The sequence below is a fragment of the Sus scrofa genome, chromosome 13, assembly GCF_000003025.6.
Source record: "Sus scrofa isolate TJ Tabasco breed Duroc chromosome 13, Sscrofa11.1, whole genome shotgun sequence".
Classification (NCBI taxonomy): domain Eukaryota; kingdom Metazoa; phylum Chordata; class Mammalia; order Artiodactyla; family Suidae; genus Sus; species Sus scrofa.
Window position 1 is genome coordinate 134,298,276 of NC_010455.5, and position 18,125 is coordinate 134,316,400.

Here is an 18,125-nt window from a genome sequence, read left to right on the forward strand (position 1 = left end):
TAGAATAATATCTAAACTCTTTGGTGCCCAATGTTCTTATAATAAAACCTAAAATTCTTAGCAAATCCTTCTTGCAGTTCCTTGCCCAAATTCTTCCCATTTCAGGCCCATCATACATGCTAATCCCAGTCTGGAGCCCTTTTCTCCCTACTCTTAGCCTTAGTTTTTAGGCCTTGGTTGAACCTTCACAGGAACCTTAATTGTCTCCAATCTAAATTAGGTCCTCTTGCTATTTTTTTTTTAATGCCATCCACTCTTTCCTCCATAGCTCTATCACAGCTTGCAATTACATATTCATTTTGGCATCTCTGGGCAATGTCTGCCTCCCCCACAAGACTCTAAATGCCTTAGAGAGGTAGGGACTATCTACCTTGCTCCCTGCTAGAGCCTCAGAGCCTAGCACAGAAACCAGCATACAGGAGGTATCCAAATATTTGATGGATGGTTAAATAGGAAGAGGCTGGTATGCTGGAGTTAGTTGAGATTTAAGATAAGAACATGAATTTGGAGTTCCCGTCGTGGCGCAGTGGTTAACGAATCTGACTAGGAACCATGAGGTTGCGGGTTCGATCCCTGCCCTTGCTCAGTGGGTTAACGATCCGGCGTTGCCGTGAGCTGTGGTGTAGGTTGCAGATGCGGCTCGGATCCCGCGTTGCTGTGGCTCTGGCGTAGGCCGGTGGCTACAGCTCCGATTCAACCCCTAGCCTGGGAACCTCCATATGCCGCGGGAGCGGCCCAAGAAATAGCAACAATAACAACAACAACAACAACAAAAAAAAAAAAAAAAAACAAAAAGAACATGAATTTGTGTACCAGTGGTAGAAATGAATGAGACAGATTTACTTTTTTTTTTTTTTTTTTAGGGCCTCTCCTGCAGCATATGGAGATTCCCAGGATAGGGGTCTAATTGGAGCTACAGCTGCTGACCTACATCACAGCTCACGCCAACACTGGATCCTTAAACCACTGAGCAAGGCCGGGGATCGAACCTGCAACATCATGGTTCTTACTCAGATTTGCTTCTGCTGTGCCACGACAGGAACTCCAGAGATAGATTTATTTTAAAGAGAAAAACCAGCAGAATTTGATGGCAGGGATTGGGGAGGAGATAATGGTTTCCTGTCATGCGTGCTGCCTAACTCAGAGAGAAAAGAGTCCCCCAAAAAACCCCTAAATTTTCAAACTGGGTTAGGCTTGAGGAAATACGATATTTGTTGGTTTTAGACATATTGGTTGGAGATGACGAAGGGACATTGAAGGGGAAATGTTCAGAAAGTTGAAGGGTGGGTAGAGCCAAAGCTCAGTGGGACAGGCGCATAAAAGAGAAATTCAGAGCCCACAGTTCACAGAGGTGGGAACTGAAGCATCTAAGACAATTTAGATGCTGTGCAGAGGGAAATTTACCTCGCTTCAAGGGAGAGTTACACCAAGGGGACAGGCAGGAGCACACCCCATGCTTTGGAAAGGGCTATGTACCACCAAGTGCTTCATTCACGAGGAACAGAAATCTAGAGAGATGAGGTGATCTGCTTATGGCCACATTGCAGGTCAGTGACAAAGCATTTCAACCTACTTTTCCTGATTTGCAAGGTCCAGTTTTCTTTTCATTATAACACAGAAACTTCCTGAATTTTCAGACATGCCTGCTTTACAGTGCACACCCAATACCATTTCCTGATAGTCAAGGCAGGCAAATAAAAAGCAGAATTTTATTTCCTTAGTTTATTAAAGAGGACACTGACCTGTTAGGCTGTGTATGAATTACAGCAAGTAGAAACCCACTTTGGAACATGAGTTGTACACACATAAGAACATCTCTCTTTAGACTCTTGCTCCTTTTACGTTAATTCAAAGAAAGCTCTAAAGCCTTGGCAGAGAAAGTCAGTAACAGCCTCATATAAGTGGAAAATATATGCCCTCCACTCTTCTGCTATATCTTGACTCTTGTCTCCACCTTATAAGTAAACTTTTTTTCCCTTTATTTATAGAAAAGAACACTTCTTCCCTCCCATTTCACTCAGAGGAACACTCTTCAGTGCATTCAAAGCTTCTCCCCACGACATCAGGGATTTTCAGATACTGGTAAGTTGCAAAGTGCTTTCAAAAGATCCCATCTTCTTTCCTCTCACCCCTTATCCTCAAATAAATAAATTAATGGGTATTTGGACAGTGGTGACAGTAGAGTGTCACAGTCACTAAAACAGATATGCAATCTAAAGGGACAGAGCGGAGGAGGTGGGGAAAAATAAGTAAGAAACCGGAAGCATGTGAGATTGTTGAGCTCAGCTTTAGAAAGTGTCAGCATTGTCCATCCTCTGAGCCTGTGCTACAGGAAACACACCCGGCAGTAACGAGAGTACGTCTCTCCTCCAGTGTAGTGACTTGGAGTAAGGAGTTGGATTTATAATTTAAACCAAATTTGGAAGTAGAGTTCACTCTTTTCACAAACCCCTTAGTCTGAATTTGAGGGCCAGCCCTCAGTGAGACTTGAGTTTCATAGGGTCCCAAAGCTCCCTGAAAGACAAGGGAGCTTCCAGATCGCTCTTTGAAACTGGGCTGTGCTGGAGGCCTTGGCTTTGACATCACCACCCCATGAGCTGAAGGGAGAACAGCTTCAGGGTCTTTAGCCTGAAATAGCCTTCAGAGCCCAAGTTTGAGGCGGAGGGTTCAACTCCATAGGTCATTTCCTCCCTGCTCCCTCTTGCTCCGGTGGAGCCTCAGCTCTGGACGTGACCTGACTGCCCCTTCTACCTCCTGTGAGACTCCTGGTTGCCTCTAACTCGGGCACTCGTCAGCTTCCACCAACCATGTGCAACTTTCTGTTCAGCTTCCCAGGGCAGCACCCACAGCAAGTGTTTTCTGCTAAAAACCTGCTATGGAAAGGCAAGTAACAGGAAGAAGTCAGTCTCAAAACAAAAATGCTGTGGGTTTTAGCTCACAGAGATGCCAGCCCTCAGAGCAGTGCCCCTGACCAGTGTTTTACACACAGATCAGGAGATTCAGCAACTTAAAGAACATCACAAACATATACGCGGTCCCATCAAAAACATACATGAAGAAAGGGTGTGTGTGTGTTAAAATTAGTAATGAGAAAAGGATAACAACATATTAATATCACCAGACTAAAGAGTTAAGTGCATAATTGGCATAAAGGCCCTTGTTATCCCAAGAACACAGGAGTATTCACCTTCACATCTACAAACCCTCCAGTTGCCTAATGCCACTAGTACCAGGAAACTTTTTCTTCAATCTTGACAAAAGAAACTAAGGCAAGAGATCAGCTACCAGGGAGGGTCCCAGCTCTGCTGCAGGAGGGGAACAAGAACATGGAGTCAGACCAGACTTCTACTCAGAACCACAATGACACCTAACACAGGACACAATGCCAAGAGACCCACTGACAAGACAGTGGATGAGGTTCGGTCATCAATTTAGGATGGCATCAGGGACTTGCCTGAGTTTGAAGGATCAAACTTGTACCAGAGCTATGTTGACTAAAAGGGCCCTGATCACCCAGGAGGAGGCCACCAGCTCCTCAGACTGAATAAACGCTCCTTAAACAACAGAGCTGTAGCCTCTCTTATGCTTGATGTAAGGCTACAAACAGGCCTGGCCTAAGTATCAGTTCTGCTTTTTGCGTCAAGTTCACCAGGGTAGATAAAGAAAGTCAGCCTGTGACATCGTCTATGCCTAGAATATTTTAAACAAGGAAGTCATGACTGCCTCTTTGAGGCCTCTGAAGATTCTGTTTTTATGGCCTCAAAAATACCTAAATAAAAAATGCCCGTGATGCAGTCTCATTCTCTGCTGCTTCTCCTCAGGGCACACTCTGACCCTATTCCAGGATTGGAGACAGAAAACCCCACCCTCCTGTTTTAGCAGCAAAGGAGAAGTGAGTTCGCTGAGAAAGGCCTGGCTCAGAAGCTCCAGAATGAAAACAAAATAAAACTGGAAATGATACTTGAGATGCAGCTGAAACCAGATCTGGTCCAAGTGGAGATGGCCATGGATGTCAGAAGAATTGGGTTTCACTGTCCATTCCCCTGACAGAGGCACTAGAAGCTTCACTTAAGGACCCATGTGTCAGTTCTGATGGAAATACCTGGTACCTACAAACTGTCACAACAGACTGGTCCCCACCAACCTAACAAAGGTTGACTATACATGGACATTAGACAAGTCATAAAAATTAATAATGATAATAATAATAAAAAAAAAACAACAGTGGGGAAAGTCCTTAAAAGGGTGGCTCAGTTCTGCACTACAAGTGACCTAGCCCCTAGAAAGAGCGCTTTACGTGCTTCCTTCAGGTGGTCTCCAGGACAGTGGCCTCCACGGCCAGGGCTTCGGTGGGTTCCTCCTCGTAGTCCGACAGGTAGGACTCCAGGCTCTGCTTGGCTAGCAGCTCCCGCCGGGCCTGCAGCCGCTCACACCGGGGACAGTTTCCAGACTTGAAACAAGCTTTATGGTAACACGCTTTACACTCTACTCATGTAGGGACGGGGAGAGAGAAGAGAACAATGTGTGTTATTTTAAGCTGGAAGCGAGTCACTGCCATAACCCTTCTTACCACCATGGCTTGGTGCACTTGTGGTGAAACACAGAGAGTTGCTGAATCAAACCAAACTCTTAATAATAGCGGTGGCTGATGGGAAATCAATTCGTTTTATGTCCTGTCATTTACCCACTCCACCCCAGGCACCAGCCCTCACCTTCACAGGTCCGGCACTTTTGGAGCTCAAAGGGAAAGATGATGTCATCCTCATTCTGACAGAACTCACAGATGAAGCCCTTGGCTTGGCAGAGCTGGGGAGAAAAGGGACAGGCAGCAAAATGAAGCAAAGCACAGTAGGAAATGGCACAAGAGGGCAAACACAAGTGAGGGGAGGGTGTTCAACAACATAGATGGTGTTCCCCTGCCTTGAGGAAAGAGACCAGGATGGACCTGGCGTGACAGCCAAACTGGGGCTGGGGCTGGAGCTAGGCAGTGCTGGACAAAGCTTTACGATGAGACAAGAGAGGAACCAGCAGTTCCTGTCATGGCACAGCGGAAACGAATCCGACTAGGAACCCATGAGGTTGCAGGTTTGATCCCTGGCCTTACTCAGTGGGTTAAGAATCCGGTGTTGCCGTGCGCTGTGGTGTAGGTCGCAGACTTGGCTCAGATCCCATGTTTCTGTGACTGTGGTGTAAGCCAGCAGGTGCAGCTCCAATTAGACCCTAGCCTGGGACCCTCCATAAGCCGCGGGTGCAGCCCTAAAAAGACAAAAAAAAAAGAAAGAGGAACCAGCCATGAAAGTGGTTCTCAATGAAAAGAAGGAAGGAATGATGCCACAAAGGTGCCAAAATTCCAGCCTAGGTAATGATTTTATTTTGAAATAGGAACCACAGCCAACTAGGATAAAATGTAAAAGGCAAGGAGAGTTCCCCAAAATAATACCCAGCCTTGGGTCCAGTTACGGTGAAGCCTTCCAACTGCCCCTGCTACACAGGATCTCTACATATGCCCACTGTAAGCTCTAATTCTGAAACTGTCAGAGGAACACACACACAGGACATATTCTAAGAGGGAAATTCTAAAAATGGAATTTCGGAATTTCTGGCATGTTGGATTTCAAGAACAATAATAACTCCCATCTACAGAATACTTATAGTTTACACAACACATTATTTTAAATTATTTCTTTAATCCTCAAAAATACTGAGAGGAAAGGACAGTGAGCATTAATCATTATCTTCATTTTATTATTATTTTTCTTTGTCTTTTGAGGGACGCACCTGCAGCATATGGAGGTTCCCAGGCTAAGGGTTGAATTGGAACTGTAGCCGCTGGCCTATGCCACAGCCACAGAAATGCCAGCTCCAAGCCACGTCTGTGACCTACACCGCAGCTCACGTCAATGCCAGATCCTTAACCCACTGAGCAAGGCCAGGCATCGAACCTGTGTCCTCATGGATACTAGTCAAATTCATTTCCACTGAACCACAGTGGGAACTCTCCTCATTATCTTCATTTTAGAGACAAGAAAATTGAGGCTCACACCACAGAGGGCAAAGTATTTCCCTTGGTCACAGAGACTAAAAATGATAAAGCCAAGACCCAGTCTCTCTCCAAATTCTAATTCAGGTCCTCCTCCCACATCCTGACAATTCTTTAGTGAAGGCCTGCTTAGTTCTGCCCATTTCCCAGTAGAAATGCCAGCAGCAATCCTCTTCTAATTCTACGTTATTTAGACCTGGATGATTTAGCTGTTGGCCAACCCAGGGAAGAGCAATCCTGTCCAGTTTCCCTCACAGTATTGACAGGTCAACTGAACTTCTTGGAACTAAATGGCAAGAACCTTGGATCCACCCTACTTTCCATGTCCCTAAGGAAGGGATATGGAGCAGCATGCTAAAGTGAGTTTCTTACCATGCATCGCTCTACATGGGCAGCCCCCGCCCTGGTGAGCTCAGCAAGCCGGGGTCCCAGGTCCCCCTTCCTGGTTGCAGTCAGGTCGTTCAGTGAGTACAGGTGGAGATCCTCTGTCAGGTGGCCTGGAACTGTGTCAAAGGAATCCAGAAGCCTACAGGAAGTGAGGGGAAGTGGATGGCAGCAGAGAACGAACATGTCATGTGGCACATCAGAGTATCAGGGCCTCTATCCAGAAGCAGGATAGGGAAGAGAAGGGTCCTAGGCAGAGGTTATGAGGGTGGGTAACACTCAGCCAGCCCAGGCCACCCTGGCCCTCCATGCTACAGGTGTCTGGATGGCAGAAGTGACTTTTATGCCCTTGTGCAGAGTAATTCATGCCAATCTATAAAGAGCAGTGGACCTGCCCTGGAGAGAATAACCCCAGAGTTCCCCTTCCAGGGAGGAGGATATAGGCATGGTTCCTGGTGTAGGAATCTCATTTACTATTTCTGGAATTTTCTTCAAGATCCCCCTACTTTCTTTCTTCACAGAACAAGGGCCACCTGCTGGGACATGTTTCCTCCAGAGACATTAATTCAGCCAGAGGCCTCTGGCCTCCACACAACTTACTCTTTGGCCAGTCGGCATGTCTTAAACATGTTCTTCATGTGATACAGCTGGATCCGCAGCAGCTGGAGAGGAGGGCATTGTGGTGATGGGAAGAGAGTTGGAGGGAGTAAAAAAGGAGAGAGGCAACCATTAGAAAGACCAGTAGTACCTTTAAATTCTGGCGGTCTGGAAGCTTTGCATCCTGCAGCCAGAGCCAGATCCTCTCTGCTGTAACTCAACAACTTGCTTCAAGGTCAGGGAAGGCCTTTCTGCTAGGTCAGTCTGCCAAATCACACACACGGCTGGGAACCACTGAGAAAACCAGATTCCAAATTGCCCCCCTGCTACCCTATTCTCTGTTGCGTAATATTTTCATCAAAGGGAGAAATCCTGCTTTTGCCATCAAGTGTTATCTATTGCTTTCTAGTGGCCTTGCCGGGTTTGAGACTCTAACTGGACAGATACCTCGAAAATGGCAAGAGGAAGTACACAGAGAAAGGGACAATGATGAGATGGTTACAGCTCTGCCATGGTGACAAAGAGAAATGTGGTGATCTTGGGAAGCTGCTATGAACAGAGGGTAATCTAGGACTAGACCTTTTCAAGGGTCTTACCCGGACTTGATTGAGCAGCTTGACCTTCCTATAGAGAGCACTGTTGATGTCCTGCACATTGAAGAGAGGGTCATTCCAGATCTTAATGAGCAGATCCTTGGAGAAATTGCTGACATAGTACTTGCTGAAGTCCCACTTGCGCAGAACCCGGCTGGGGATAACCATCTGGGCATTCTCGTGGCAGCACTGACAGAAGTACTTGCCCAAGTACTCACAGTACCGCAGCCGCTTGATATAATCTGGAAAAACCGGAAAATCAAAAGGTCCCATCTATAAGCTGGTGAGGGAGCCTTGCTGTCTCTTTTGAAAGAGGAAGAAAGGTGGCCAATGGGCTCCAGCCACCTCTGCTTGAGCTCCCAAAGCTGGCAGAAACTCAGGTGGTGGGACCTATGGTTTCTGTGTCCCAACCTGGAGGCCATGGAGGAAACAAACACTACCAGAGTTGATAAAAATCCAGCCACCAAGAACCTGGCTGAAAGTACACAATTTTCTCCCATATACGATCCTGGTAATGTGCTCCTAGAAATCATTTCACTCTGATTACCATGTTCTGGCCTGGTTCTACCCCTTTCCCCTCTCCAGGACCCTTCCCTCTCTTTCCCCATTTCTGCTCTGTCACTTCCTCTCACTACCTCTCTGACCAGCCCCCTCGCCCAAGTGTGTGAGAGGGTGAAGCCCTTGGAGGCAGCACGGGGGTCAGAGAAGATGCTCACCAGGATCAGTCCGGATGCCACAACCTGCACAGCGGTAATTCTGCTTGGCCACAGCGATCTTCCTCCTGAGGAAAGGGAAGGAGAGGGGAGTGGCAGATACCAGCTACATGAGGCCTCTGGGATGTAAAGAATGAGAAATAGACACAGGGCTCCTGTAAGGATGGGAAGAGGGAAATTCACCTATATATTTAGAGCTGGACAAAATGACCCTACAGGGAGAACCAATTCAAACCAAGGAGTATAAGGGGAGAATCTAGGTCTAGGCAGTGACTCTCTCCAATGATGAACCACACTTTGTGTACAAATAAGAGATGAGAAATAGAAAAGAGGAGAGAACAGTAGGAAAGAAAAGCATCCACTCAACTTAAGAAGAGGACAAAAACAGGAGTTACCAGCGGTAATGAACCCAACTAGCAACCATGAGAACTCGGGTTCGACCCCTGGCCTTGCTCAGTGGGTTAAGGATCCAGTGTTGCTGTGAGCTATGGTGTAGGCCGCAGATGTGGCTTGGATCCTGAGTTGCTGTGGCTGTGATGTAGGCTGGCAGCTATAGCACCAATTTGACCCCTAGCCTGGGAACTTCCATATGCTGCACTTGTAGCCCTAAGAAGAAGAAGAGGAAAAAAAACAGCTCATAAACTATTGGGAAGGAAGGCAACACGTTGGAGGCCAGTGATAAAGGCCTCATTTCTGGTTAGATTGGGGAAGGAACGGAGGACCAAGAAAGAGTAAGCTTGCAACAAGATAGGTAATCCTCTCCCTCTGCCTTTTAGAATTGTGTGGAAGGTTAGCTGGAGGTAAAGACAAGAGGGTGAGGAGACAGCTCTGATAATCCAAAGAGAATGTATCTGTTTATTTTTTTTCACCAAATACATATGTTTTTAATTTTTTTTTAATTGCGACTTTATTTATTTTTATTTTATTTTGTTTTTTTTGTCTTTTTGCCATTTCTTGGGCCGCTTCCGCGGCATATAGAGGTTCCCAGGCTAGGGGTTGAATCGGAGCTGTAGCTGCCAGTCTACACTAGAGCCACAGCAACGCGGGATCCGAGCCACGTCTGCAACCTACAGCACAGCTCACGGCAACGCCGGATCGTTAACTCACTAAGCAAGGGCAGGGACCGAACCCGCAACCTCATGGTTCCTAGTCAGATTCATTAACCACTGGGCCACGACAGGAACTCCTAATTTTTAATTTTTTATTTTACATGGACTATAGCTGATTTCCAATGTTGTGTTAAGTTTCAGGGGTACAGCAAAGTGATTCAGGTATACATACACACATATCCATTCTTTTTTGTTGTTGTTTTTTTAGGGCCACATCGGCAGCATATGGAGGTTCCCAGGCTAGGGGTCCAATCGGACCTGTAGCCACCAGCCTGTACCACAGCCACAGCAATGTGGGATCCGAGCCATGTCTGTGACCTACACCACAACTCACAGCAATGCCAGATCCTTAATAAGGCCAGGGATTGAACCTACCTCCTCATGGATACTAGTTGGGTTCGCTAACTACTGAGCCATGATAAGAACTCCATTCATTCTTTCTCAGATTGTTTTCCCATATAGGTTATTAGAGAATACTGAGGAGAGTTCCCTGTGCTATACAGCAGGTTCTTGTTGATGATCTATTTTCTATATAGCAGTGTGTACTGCATCTGTTTTCCAAATGGCATAGCCACTCACTACTCACGTTGGGGCTGGATGAACATTAAAAATTATCTGAGGCCGGGGTGGGGCCCACTCCAGGTTGCCACGAACACGAATACGCAGCTTGTAGATGTCAGCATGCTGCCCATCATCTGGCGAGATGGGCAGGGAGTCGGGGATGGGCAGGAGCTGCAAGAGAAAAGCACAGCGTGACCTAACACGCACAGTCTGGGGGAATACATATGCTTGACCCTTCTGGCCGTGAAAGAAGCATAATTAATGAAAGACATTTCAGGAACACTGAAATGTTCCTGAAGCAAGGGCTTCAGGGAAACTCGGCACTTGAAATAAAGGATAACGCACCAGCCTAGCAGAAGTGGGGGCCTTGGGTCCCAAGAATCAAATGGAATAGAAACAGCATCCCAGTGTGGTGGCACCCACGGCTAATGCTGGCCCTGAACCCACCCTGGGACCCTTGGTATGCCAGGGTGCTTCATGCCTTATTCAACTGCAGAGCAAAGAAGAATCCAAATAGTTCACTTTTCCAGGGTCTCAAACGTGGTCACGACAGAGGAGTGCTGCGTCTGGACTAGTGAGGAGTCATGCGGAATGAGATAGTGAAGGAGCCATTATCTCCTATTCTGACAATTACTAGGGAAAACCAAGGCAAGTATTCATTTATTCATTCCACACATTTGTAATGAATGGCTTCTATGAGTAAGGAAGGAAACACACAGGCTCATTCTAGACTGGGGCACATGGAACAAGGGAGAAAGGCTCAAGGCCTCCTGGGGCTGGACAGTGGGTGGAGAAAAAGAGATAAAGAGCCAACCTTCTGAGGGGCGTCGTGCTCTGGAACGAGCCACTCTAGCTCCGAGGCGGCTGGGAGCTGCATCCCCTCAAATTGCTTCAGGAGCCCCATGGCCACTGCCTCAGCAGATGTAGAGTGGAGGAAGCAGTGGGAGCTGAAAAGGAGAGCATCAAGGAAGACTGAGCATGGAGAAAAGACAGGAAGAGGATCTGGATCTGATACTGTACACAGTGAGTGCTGGGCTGAGAGAATACTCATAACACTGAGTCTGCTATGCTTTCTCTCTCATTTTCAGACACACCTGGGCAGTGGAAAACACACTGGTCTACACATATTTCTAAGACTTAAGCTCACATCCCACTTATTGGCATTCATGGCACTGCTTGCTAAGAATTCTGTTTCAGGAGTTCCTGTCGTGGCGCAGTGGTTAACGAATCCAACTAGGAACCATGAGGTTGCGGGTTCGGTCCCTGCCCTTGCTCAGTGGGTTAACGATCCGGCGTTGCTGTGAGCTGTGCTTTAGGTTGCAGACGTGGCTTGGATCCCGCGTTGCTGTGGCTCTGGCGTAGGCCGGTGGCTACAGCTCCAATTCGACCCCTAGCCTGGGAACCTCCATATGCCGCGGAAGCGGCCCAAGAAATAGCTAAAAAGACAAAAAAAAAAAAAAAAAAAAAAAGAATTCTGCTTCATATCCCTTCTCTAAACTTCAGTTTAACTGCAAAATGGGGATGACAATATTTGCTCATAAAATAGAGTGAGTAAAACTGCTTTGTGAACTATAAAGACTATTGTTGCTCTCACATGAACTACTACTTCCCCTAGCTGCATCTACTACATGGAACTTGTTCCATTTGACTTTTTTGTTTGTTTTTGGCCATGCTTATGACATGTGGAAGTTCCCAGGCCAGGGACCAAACCCATGCCACAGCAGTAATCAGAGCTGCTGCAAGTGACAAGGCCAGATCCCTAACCCGCTGTGCTACAAAAGAACTCCCCAATTTGATTTCATAATCAGAAATCACCATCACTATTCTCTCTTTTAAGACCTGACCTGTGGCTCAGCGGTAACAAACCTGACTAGTATCCATGAGGTTATGGGTTTGATCCCTGGCCTCACTCAGTGGGTTAAGGATCCAGTACAGGCCATCGGCTACAGCTCTGATTCGACCCCTAGCCTGGGAACTTCCGTATGCAGCAGGTGGGGCCCTAAAAAGACCAAAAAAAACCCCAAAACCAAAAACAAAACCTGGCCTTCTGGGGGCCTCTGGTATAATCAGAATTAGTGGAGAGGGAATCATCTCCATGCGAGTTCTGCCTCCACCAGAGCCCATCCTGTTTGAACCATGATCTTCTGCTCTCTTCCGGTAGCTCACCACTGTTAGGCAGTCCCATCACATTAACCCTGCCTCTTTGGCTTTATCCCACGGCCTTGCTCATCCACAGGCCAAGAACTGGCTTTGTTTCTCCATATATCCCAAAGTTTAATTTTAAAAAAGTACTTACAAGGACTGAGAGGAAATGAAGGATTTGCTGTTTGAGGGGGTGCTCCTTCTGATGTCTGCATCTAAATGGAAACAAAAGTTAAGGGGAGCAGGAAATGGAAAAGGGACATTAATGGAAACCATTCCAACTTATTGCCAGCTAAGCACTCAGGGTGGCAGCTAGGTGCTACATTCTGTGCAGGAGAAGGAGCAGAGTCCAGATGAAGCTCTACATACAATTTATAGTTTGGCTCTGTTCAAGTCACAACCAGGCTGAATTAGTGATATTATGCACGGCACTGAGAAGGTCAAAGTGGCCACAAATCCAGGTGGAAACACAAACTCAGATTTGATGCAAAACATAGAAGGAGAAAACGAAGTCTCCTATGGCAAACAGGGACACATTCTCTTCAGAGCAAAAACACAAATAATTCCAATTTCTCCCTCTTTCTCTAAATCTCAAACCCTCTTAAATGATAAACTCTTGGAGGCAAGAACTCTCTTTTTTATATCAGAATAAGTACCTAACACAGAATTTAGATCATAGAGGTTACTCATTAAATGTACGTGGAAATGAATTTTTGCTTCTAAAATCTGACCACTAAAATCTGACCATCCTTCAATCTGACAAGTCTTCCATATCCTTGAAAAAAGTTTCATGGAAAGAGTCCCCTCCTGTCTGGTGGTACAGGGAAGAAAAGAACTTCTCTATGGTTTGCAATACCCTGGAGCTGCCTGGTAACAACAAATTCTCATGGAGCTATTCAACAGGATCTTTACTATAGAACTCGGGCATAATTATAGGAAACTCTGGCAGACTTTCCAAATCCTATTTCAAATAAAGAATTCTGAAGAGGATTTCGAATAATGATATGCCTGACTCTCTGGAGACCTCATCTACCCAAACACTTTTGATGGAAAGAATGTGAAATACAGCAGTCAAGTTCAACAAAGGCAAAGAGAGCCTATTCAAGTCACGAAAACAAGATTGTTCTGGTAAGTCTCATTTCCCACTTCCTTTGAAGCCTCGTGAAAAGACTTTCTTTTCCTAATTAAACCTACACAATGATCAATCTACTGCATTTAAGCCCTTCAATAGAGTGCTAAGCTTACATGACATCACTCTGCACTTAGCCAAGGGCAGTTCAATTGTTCATGTTTCCTCTGTATCTAAATATATATTTGTAAGTATCACTAGATTATAGTATCTCCCTGTGAGGAAATGAGATCATGTCTAATTCTTCTGTTGGGCTGCTCTGTATATAAGCATATACTCAAATAATATTCTTGAAAATCAATGTCTTCAACACTATAAACACAAATAAGAAAAGAGAATTTAAATCTGTCAGTTTTCACATGCTCTCTACGCATAGAGAAACTTAAGAGAGTAACGAAATCTTTGACTAGTAAATAACAAATCCTACTTTATTTAACAAAGTTCATGTGTATATTCCCTGTCTGAATATGCACCACTCAAATCTAGTTCCCAATATACTTCCAGTTGTGTATTCCATTCTAAACAGTGCTAGTGGAGGAAAAAAAAAAATTCTAGGCAGTAGATCGTCACAGGCCATTGGATCTGCCTCATTTATTTCAGTAACATTAAACTCCCTCGGATCATACCTAAGCCTTGCTTTGTCCTTATAACCTTCAGAGTGCTTTGTACCTAACAGGCTTTTGAAAATTACTTCCTAAATAAACAACTGGCTAAAAGCAAAAAAGCAAATTTCAGCCTGTTTGGGAGTGATAGGAAAGGAAAAAATGAGAGAAAAATCTTAGGCAGACATCCTTGAAAAAAGAGCTAATAAATGTTGTTACCTTAGGACCAGGCTACTAAAGAAAACACCATACACCAAAGAAGAAAGGTGGCTGACAATTTACAGTTGCTAAAAATCACTGTCTTTATAAAAACTACTTGGCCCTTCTTCATCCTCACATAGAGGATGTCTTTGAGAAGAAAAAAAAAAAAGTCTCCCCTCTTTGGAAAATAAAGTCAAGTCATACTTTATCATGTTTCTTCTTTTTTACCAGAGGTGCAATGACTTCCTAGATAATCATGAATATTTCCAAGACTAGAAGACTACCCAGGTTTGAGTGTGATGATCTCACCCCAAGAGTGGAGAGGAGAGGCAGCACCTGATGTCAAAAGGGACATGACACCCGTATGTCATGTCAGTATGGAGGCCTTGTGTACACTAGGCCTCTGCTGAAAGCTGCTGATTCTCTGTCAGTTCAAGCAGATGATTAAGTTAATGTGGTTGGAACACTAGTTAAGGATCTAGATAAAAAGTAGACCAGTGCCTAAGATAATTAAAGAGAAAGAGGATGCAAACTATTGCTTTTGGAATGGATTTACAATGAGACCCTGCTGTGTAGCATTGAGAACTATGTCTAGATACTTATATCACAACAGAACAAAGGGAGGAAAAAAAAATGTATACATGTAAGTGTAACTTGGTCCCCAAGCTGTACAGCAGAAAAAATAAAATTTTAAAAAAGGAGTAAAGAGAGAGAAGAAAGCTACTCAATTAAATGGATTAAATACATCCCAAATGAGAACATTTTAGAAAGAAGTCTAAGAAGCTCTTCTTCCAGATGGAAATGAACATAATTACGAAACTTTTTATTAATTCTTTAACAAGAACTGATTTCATATGCTTCTGATGCTTTAGATGGGATGGGGTTATTGCTAATGATTGAAAAAAAGTTCAAAAACAGATACAAACACAAAAACAAAAATAATGACGTGATAAGAATTTTTGCAGGTCCAGACAATGATATGATCAGGAAAGAACTGGTTAAAACCCTGGTACCCTAGTAAAATCTGTACATCTTTAAGTAAAATAAGTGAGGCAGAAGAACAGAGTCAACTTCAGAATTTACTGGCCAATGTGATGTTGGTTTCCACCCTGCTTTCCTTTTAGCAGATAAGGTGACACCTGACATATCCAGAAATCTGACTCTAATGAATCTTCTATAACTGCTGACTCAGCAGGAAACACTTTAAAATGGAGAGCTACAATTATTCTTGTTTTAGGAGAAAATACATATTAAAAAGGGGGAGGTGGGGAGGAGCAACCGATTACCTTAAACTGGATATAATTTTAAAACTTATAAGAAAATATAGTTCGTGAACTTTCTTATTTATATACTTTGCCAGTTATCAATTTACTGCCTTTCATCTCCAAAACCGCCCTTCTTTTTGTCTCCTCTGTGACAATGCTCTGTGATAGTGTTTCAAAAACACTGATCTTCCGCCAGCTGCCGCGATGTTACGCTTTGTCAGTAGAGGGCACTGGAGGGACACTGGAGGTGACAGGGGTTTCTCTGGCTGGCTCTGGGGTACTCCTCTGGGCAGACACTTTCTTTCAGTTTAGGGAAAGTGCAAGTGACTTTCCCTAGATAAATATGGCTTCAGGAGGTTTTGCAGCACTGGTGGTGATTCCCATACATGACTTCCCTTGGACCTCCCAGAAAAGCTTCACAGCAGGTGCCACAAGCTTGGCCCTTCTCAGGAACCACTTCTCCCAGCACCCCTTGAGTTCTGAGGAACAACACCTCCTTGGGGGGCAGCTTCCTCCAGCACCCCAGAGAATGGTCTCCTGGTGAAAGCTGTTGGCATGGCACCTCTCAAGGATGACATCCCCTGACACTCTCTCAGGGCACTTCTGCAGCTTCAGAGAATTTCTCCACCACCCAGGTAGTCTGGTTCTCAGCCTTGGGGAATCTGACTCTCTTCTACATTTGTTCCTTCCCTGAGGCTCCATCTCAGTCCTAGGGATGGTGACTGCTGCCTATATCTGCTATTCCAGTGCTCTTTAGAGTTCTCCGTACTCCTTATGATGCAGTCTCCCATTACTTCAACCCCCCATTACAGTTAACAATTCTTTATATTAAATTTTCCCTATGCAAATTAGATGCCAGTTTAAAAGTGACTTAGGATAGTTACCTCTCAAGCATGAGAAGACTATGTTAGAATAAATTACGACAGGTCAGGAGTAGAGTAAAAGGTACTTAATTACTTTTGTTTCTCTGATATAATCTTTCTTGTTTTGTTTTCTTTTGTTTCAGGGCCACACCTGTGATATATGGAAGTTTCCAGGCTAGGGGTCGAATCAGAGCTGCAGGTGCTGACCTACGCCGCAGCCACAACAATGACAGATCCGAGCCACATCTGTGACCTACATCGCAGCTCACAGCAATGCCAGATCCTTAACCCACTGAGCGAGGAAACCAGGGATCAGACCCACATCTTCCTAGATACTAATCAGATTTGTTACCACTGAGCCATGGCGGAAACTCCCTGATTTAATCTTATACATATAATTATTCCAAACGTTAGCAGCTTACAATATTAATAGTTAAAATCAACTGTGAATTAAAATTTTAAATAAAATAATTAACTGTTAAAATAATAAGCCCCAAATTTTTTTGTTTTGTGTGTTTTAAAGCCACTGAGCAGAAAACTACTTTCTTTCAGTTAACCCCACCTACAGAAAGCCTATTTGTTTCGATCACAAAGCAGTTACCAAGACCAGACATTTGCAGCAGTAAATCCTAATTGTATATGAAGTACCTAGAAGAGACAGCTTCCAGAAAGTTGGCTCTTCAAATTCGAAACTCTGAAGAGATATTAAGCTTTATACCATTCTGACTTTTGCTGTCTGAATGTGTGGCAGTAACTGAGCTATATAGGTTGGAACTGAAATTTCTTCAGCTGACCATTCCTTTCTAAACTGTCCACTACCTGTATCAGCCACAATGACCACTTAATCTACACGTACCACCATAAGGAAGAAGCAACAAAGACAATCTCAGAAGGACTGTTGGGGTCACATGAGGAAGAAGAAAATGAGTATCTGAATTGTTCCTGGCTGACTTAAACCCAGTTTTCCCCAGATAGTTCTCCAAACCCTAGTCCTCATAACCCTGAAAGCTGTCACATGATACAGTATGTACAAAAGCTAGTGCAAACATTCACACACATGCATGTATGAGCATACCCACACTTCCAACACAAGCTACCTGAAAGCAGGGAGACCACTGACAAGGAGAGTCCATTCTTTGACATATGAGTCAGGTTAGATCCTTCACTACCATCTGTATAACAATGATTATAAAAGGGGCCCTTTAGCATTCAGAGAGGAAGTAAATCAATGAGAATGACAGACAGCTCTATACCATGAGTTCTTGGAATTAGGACTTAACTTTTACTCCAAAAGATAACAATGCTTTTAGAAAGCTACATCCATAGGCAGGTTCTCAGTACAGACTGGGAGATAGTTACTGCTGCTTCCCCAAACCAGCCTAGCCTTAAAGACCTCCTAAGGCAGTGGTTTTCAACCAGGGAGGATCTTGCACCCACTACAGATATTTGACAATGTCTGGAGACATTTTTTATCTTCATAACTGAGAAGAAGGGCACCTGGAGGGTAAATAGGCCAGGAATTACACTAAACATGGTACAATACACAGGACAGTCCATCACAGTAAAGAATTATCTGGCTTAGAGGTTGAGAAACCCTGCCCTAAAGGTCGTTTCCTTTAAGGATTTCTGTTCTGAACTGACTGGAGAGTTGATTAAACACCTCCTCTGGGGCCACACATGCAGCAATAGTTTCCAATATGAGTGCACTTCATGCCACACCCAGGCAGGCTATTTCAAATTTGGCTCCTTCCAATCTGAAAAGCTCCCCCTGGCTTCTTGCTTTGCTGCAAGGAACAGACTGTAGTCAAGTGGACTGTTCCACAGCCCGTGAAGTAGCATGTTTAGGATTTACCTTAAAATTACCCACATGGAATTCTGACTGCTGGTCCTGAAAGAGAGGGCAGAAGCCTCTTATTTTCTTCTAAC

The 18,125-nt window shown here is 44.6% G+C and overlaps 1 protein-coding gene across 10 annotated transcripts in view; it reads right to left on the reverse strand.

Moving 5' to 3' along the window:
• Positions 1,696-18,125, reverse strand: part of RUBCN (run domain Beclin-1 interacting and cystein-rich containing protein) — a 63,650-nt gene continuing 47,220 nt past the window's right edge. For 6 of the 10 annotated variants that reach the window (XM_021068220.1, XM_013982359.2, XM_021068219.1 and 3 more), the window contains 10 exons: positions 17,297-17,371; positions 12,294-12,354; positions 10,812-10,944; positions 10,023-10,168; positions 8,331-8,395; positions 7,618-7,856; positions 7,025-7,086; positions 6,413-6,566; positions 4,713-4,806; positions 1,696-4,485 (listed from right to left, as the gene is read on the reverse strand). In XM_021068220.1, the coding sequence (XP_020923879.1) occupies positions 4,307-4,485; positions 4,713-4,806; positions 6,413-6,566; positions 7,025-7,086; positions 7,618-7,856; positions 8,331-8,395; positions 10,023-10,168; positions 10,812-10,944; positions 12,294-12,354; positions 17,297-17,371 (1,208 nt within the window). In that variant the 3' untranslated portion in view covers positions 1,696-4,306. The remainder of the gene's footprint in view (positions 4,486-4,712; positions 4,807-6,412; positions 6,567-7,024; positions 7,087-7,617; positions 7,857-8,330; positions 8,396-10,022; positions 10,169-10,811; positions 10,945-12,293; positions 12,355-17,296; positions 17,372-18,125) is intronic. The other 4 variants (XM_021068222.1, XM_005670134.3, XM_005670135.3 and 1 more) reach the window with 2 other exon arrangements.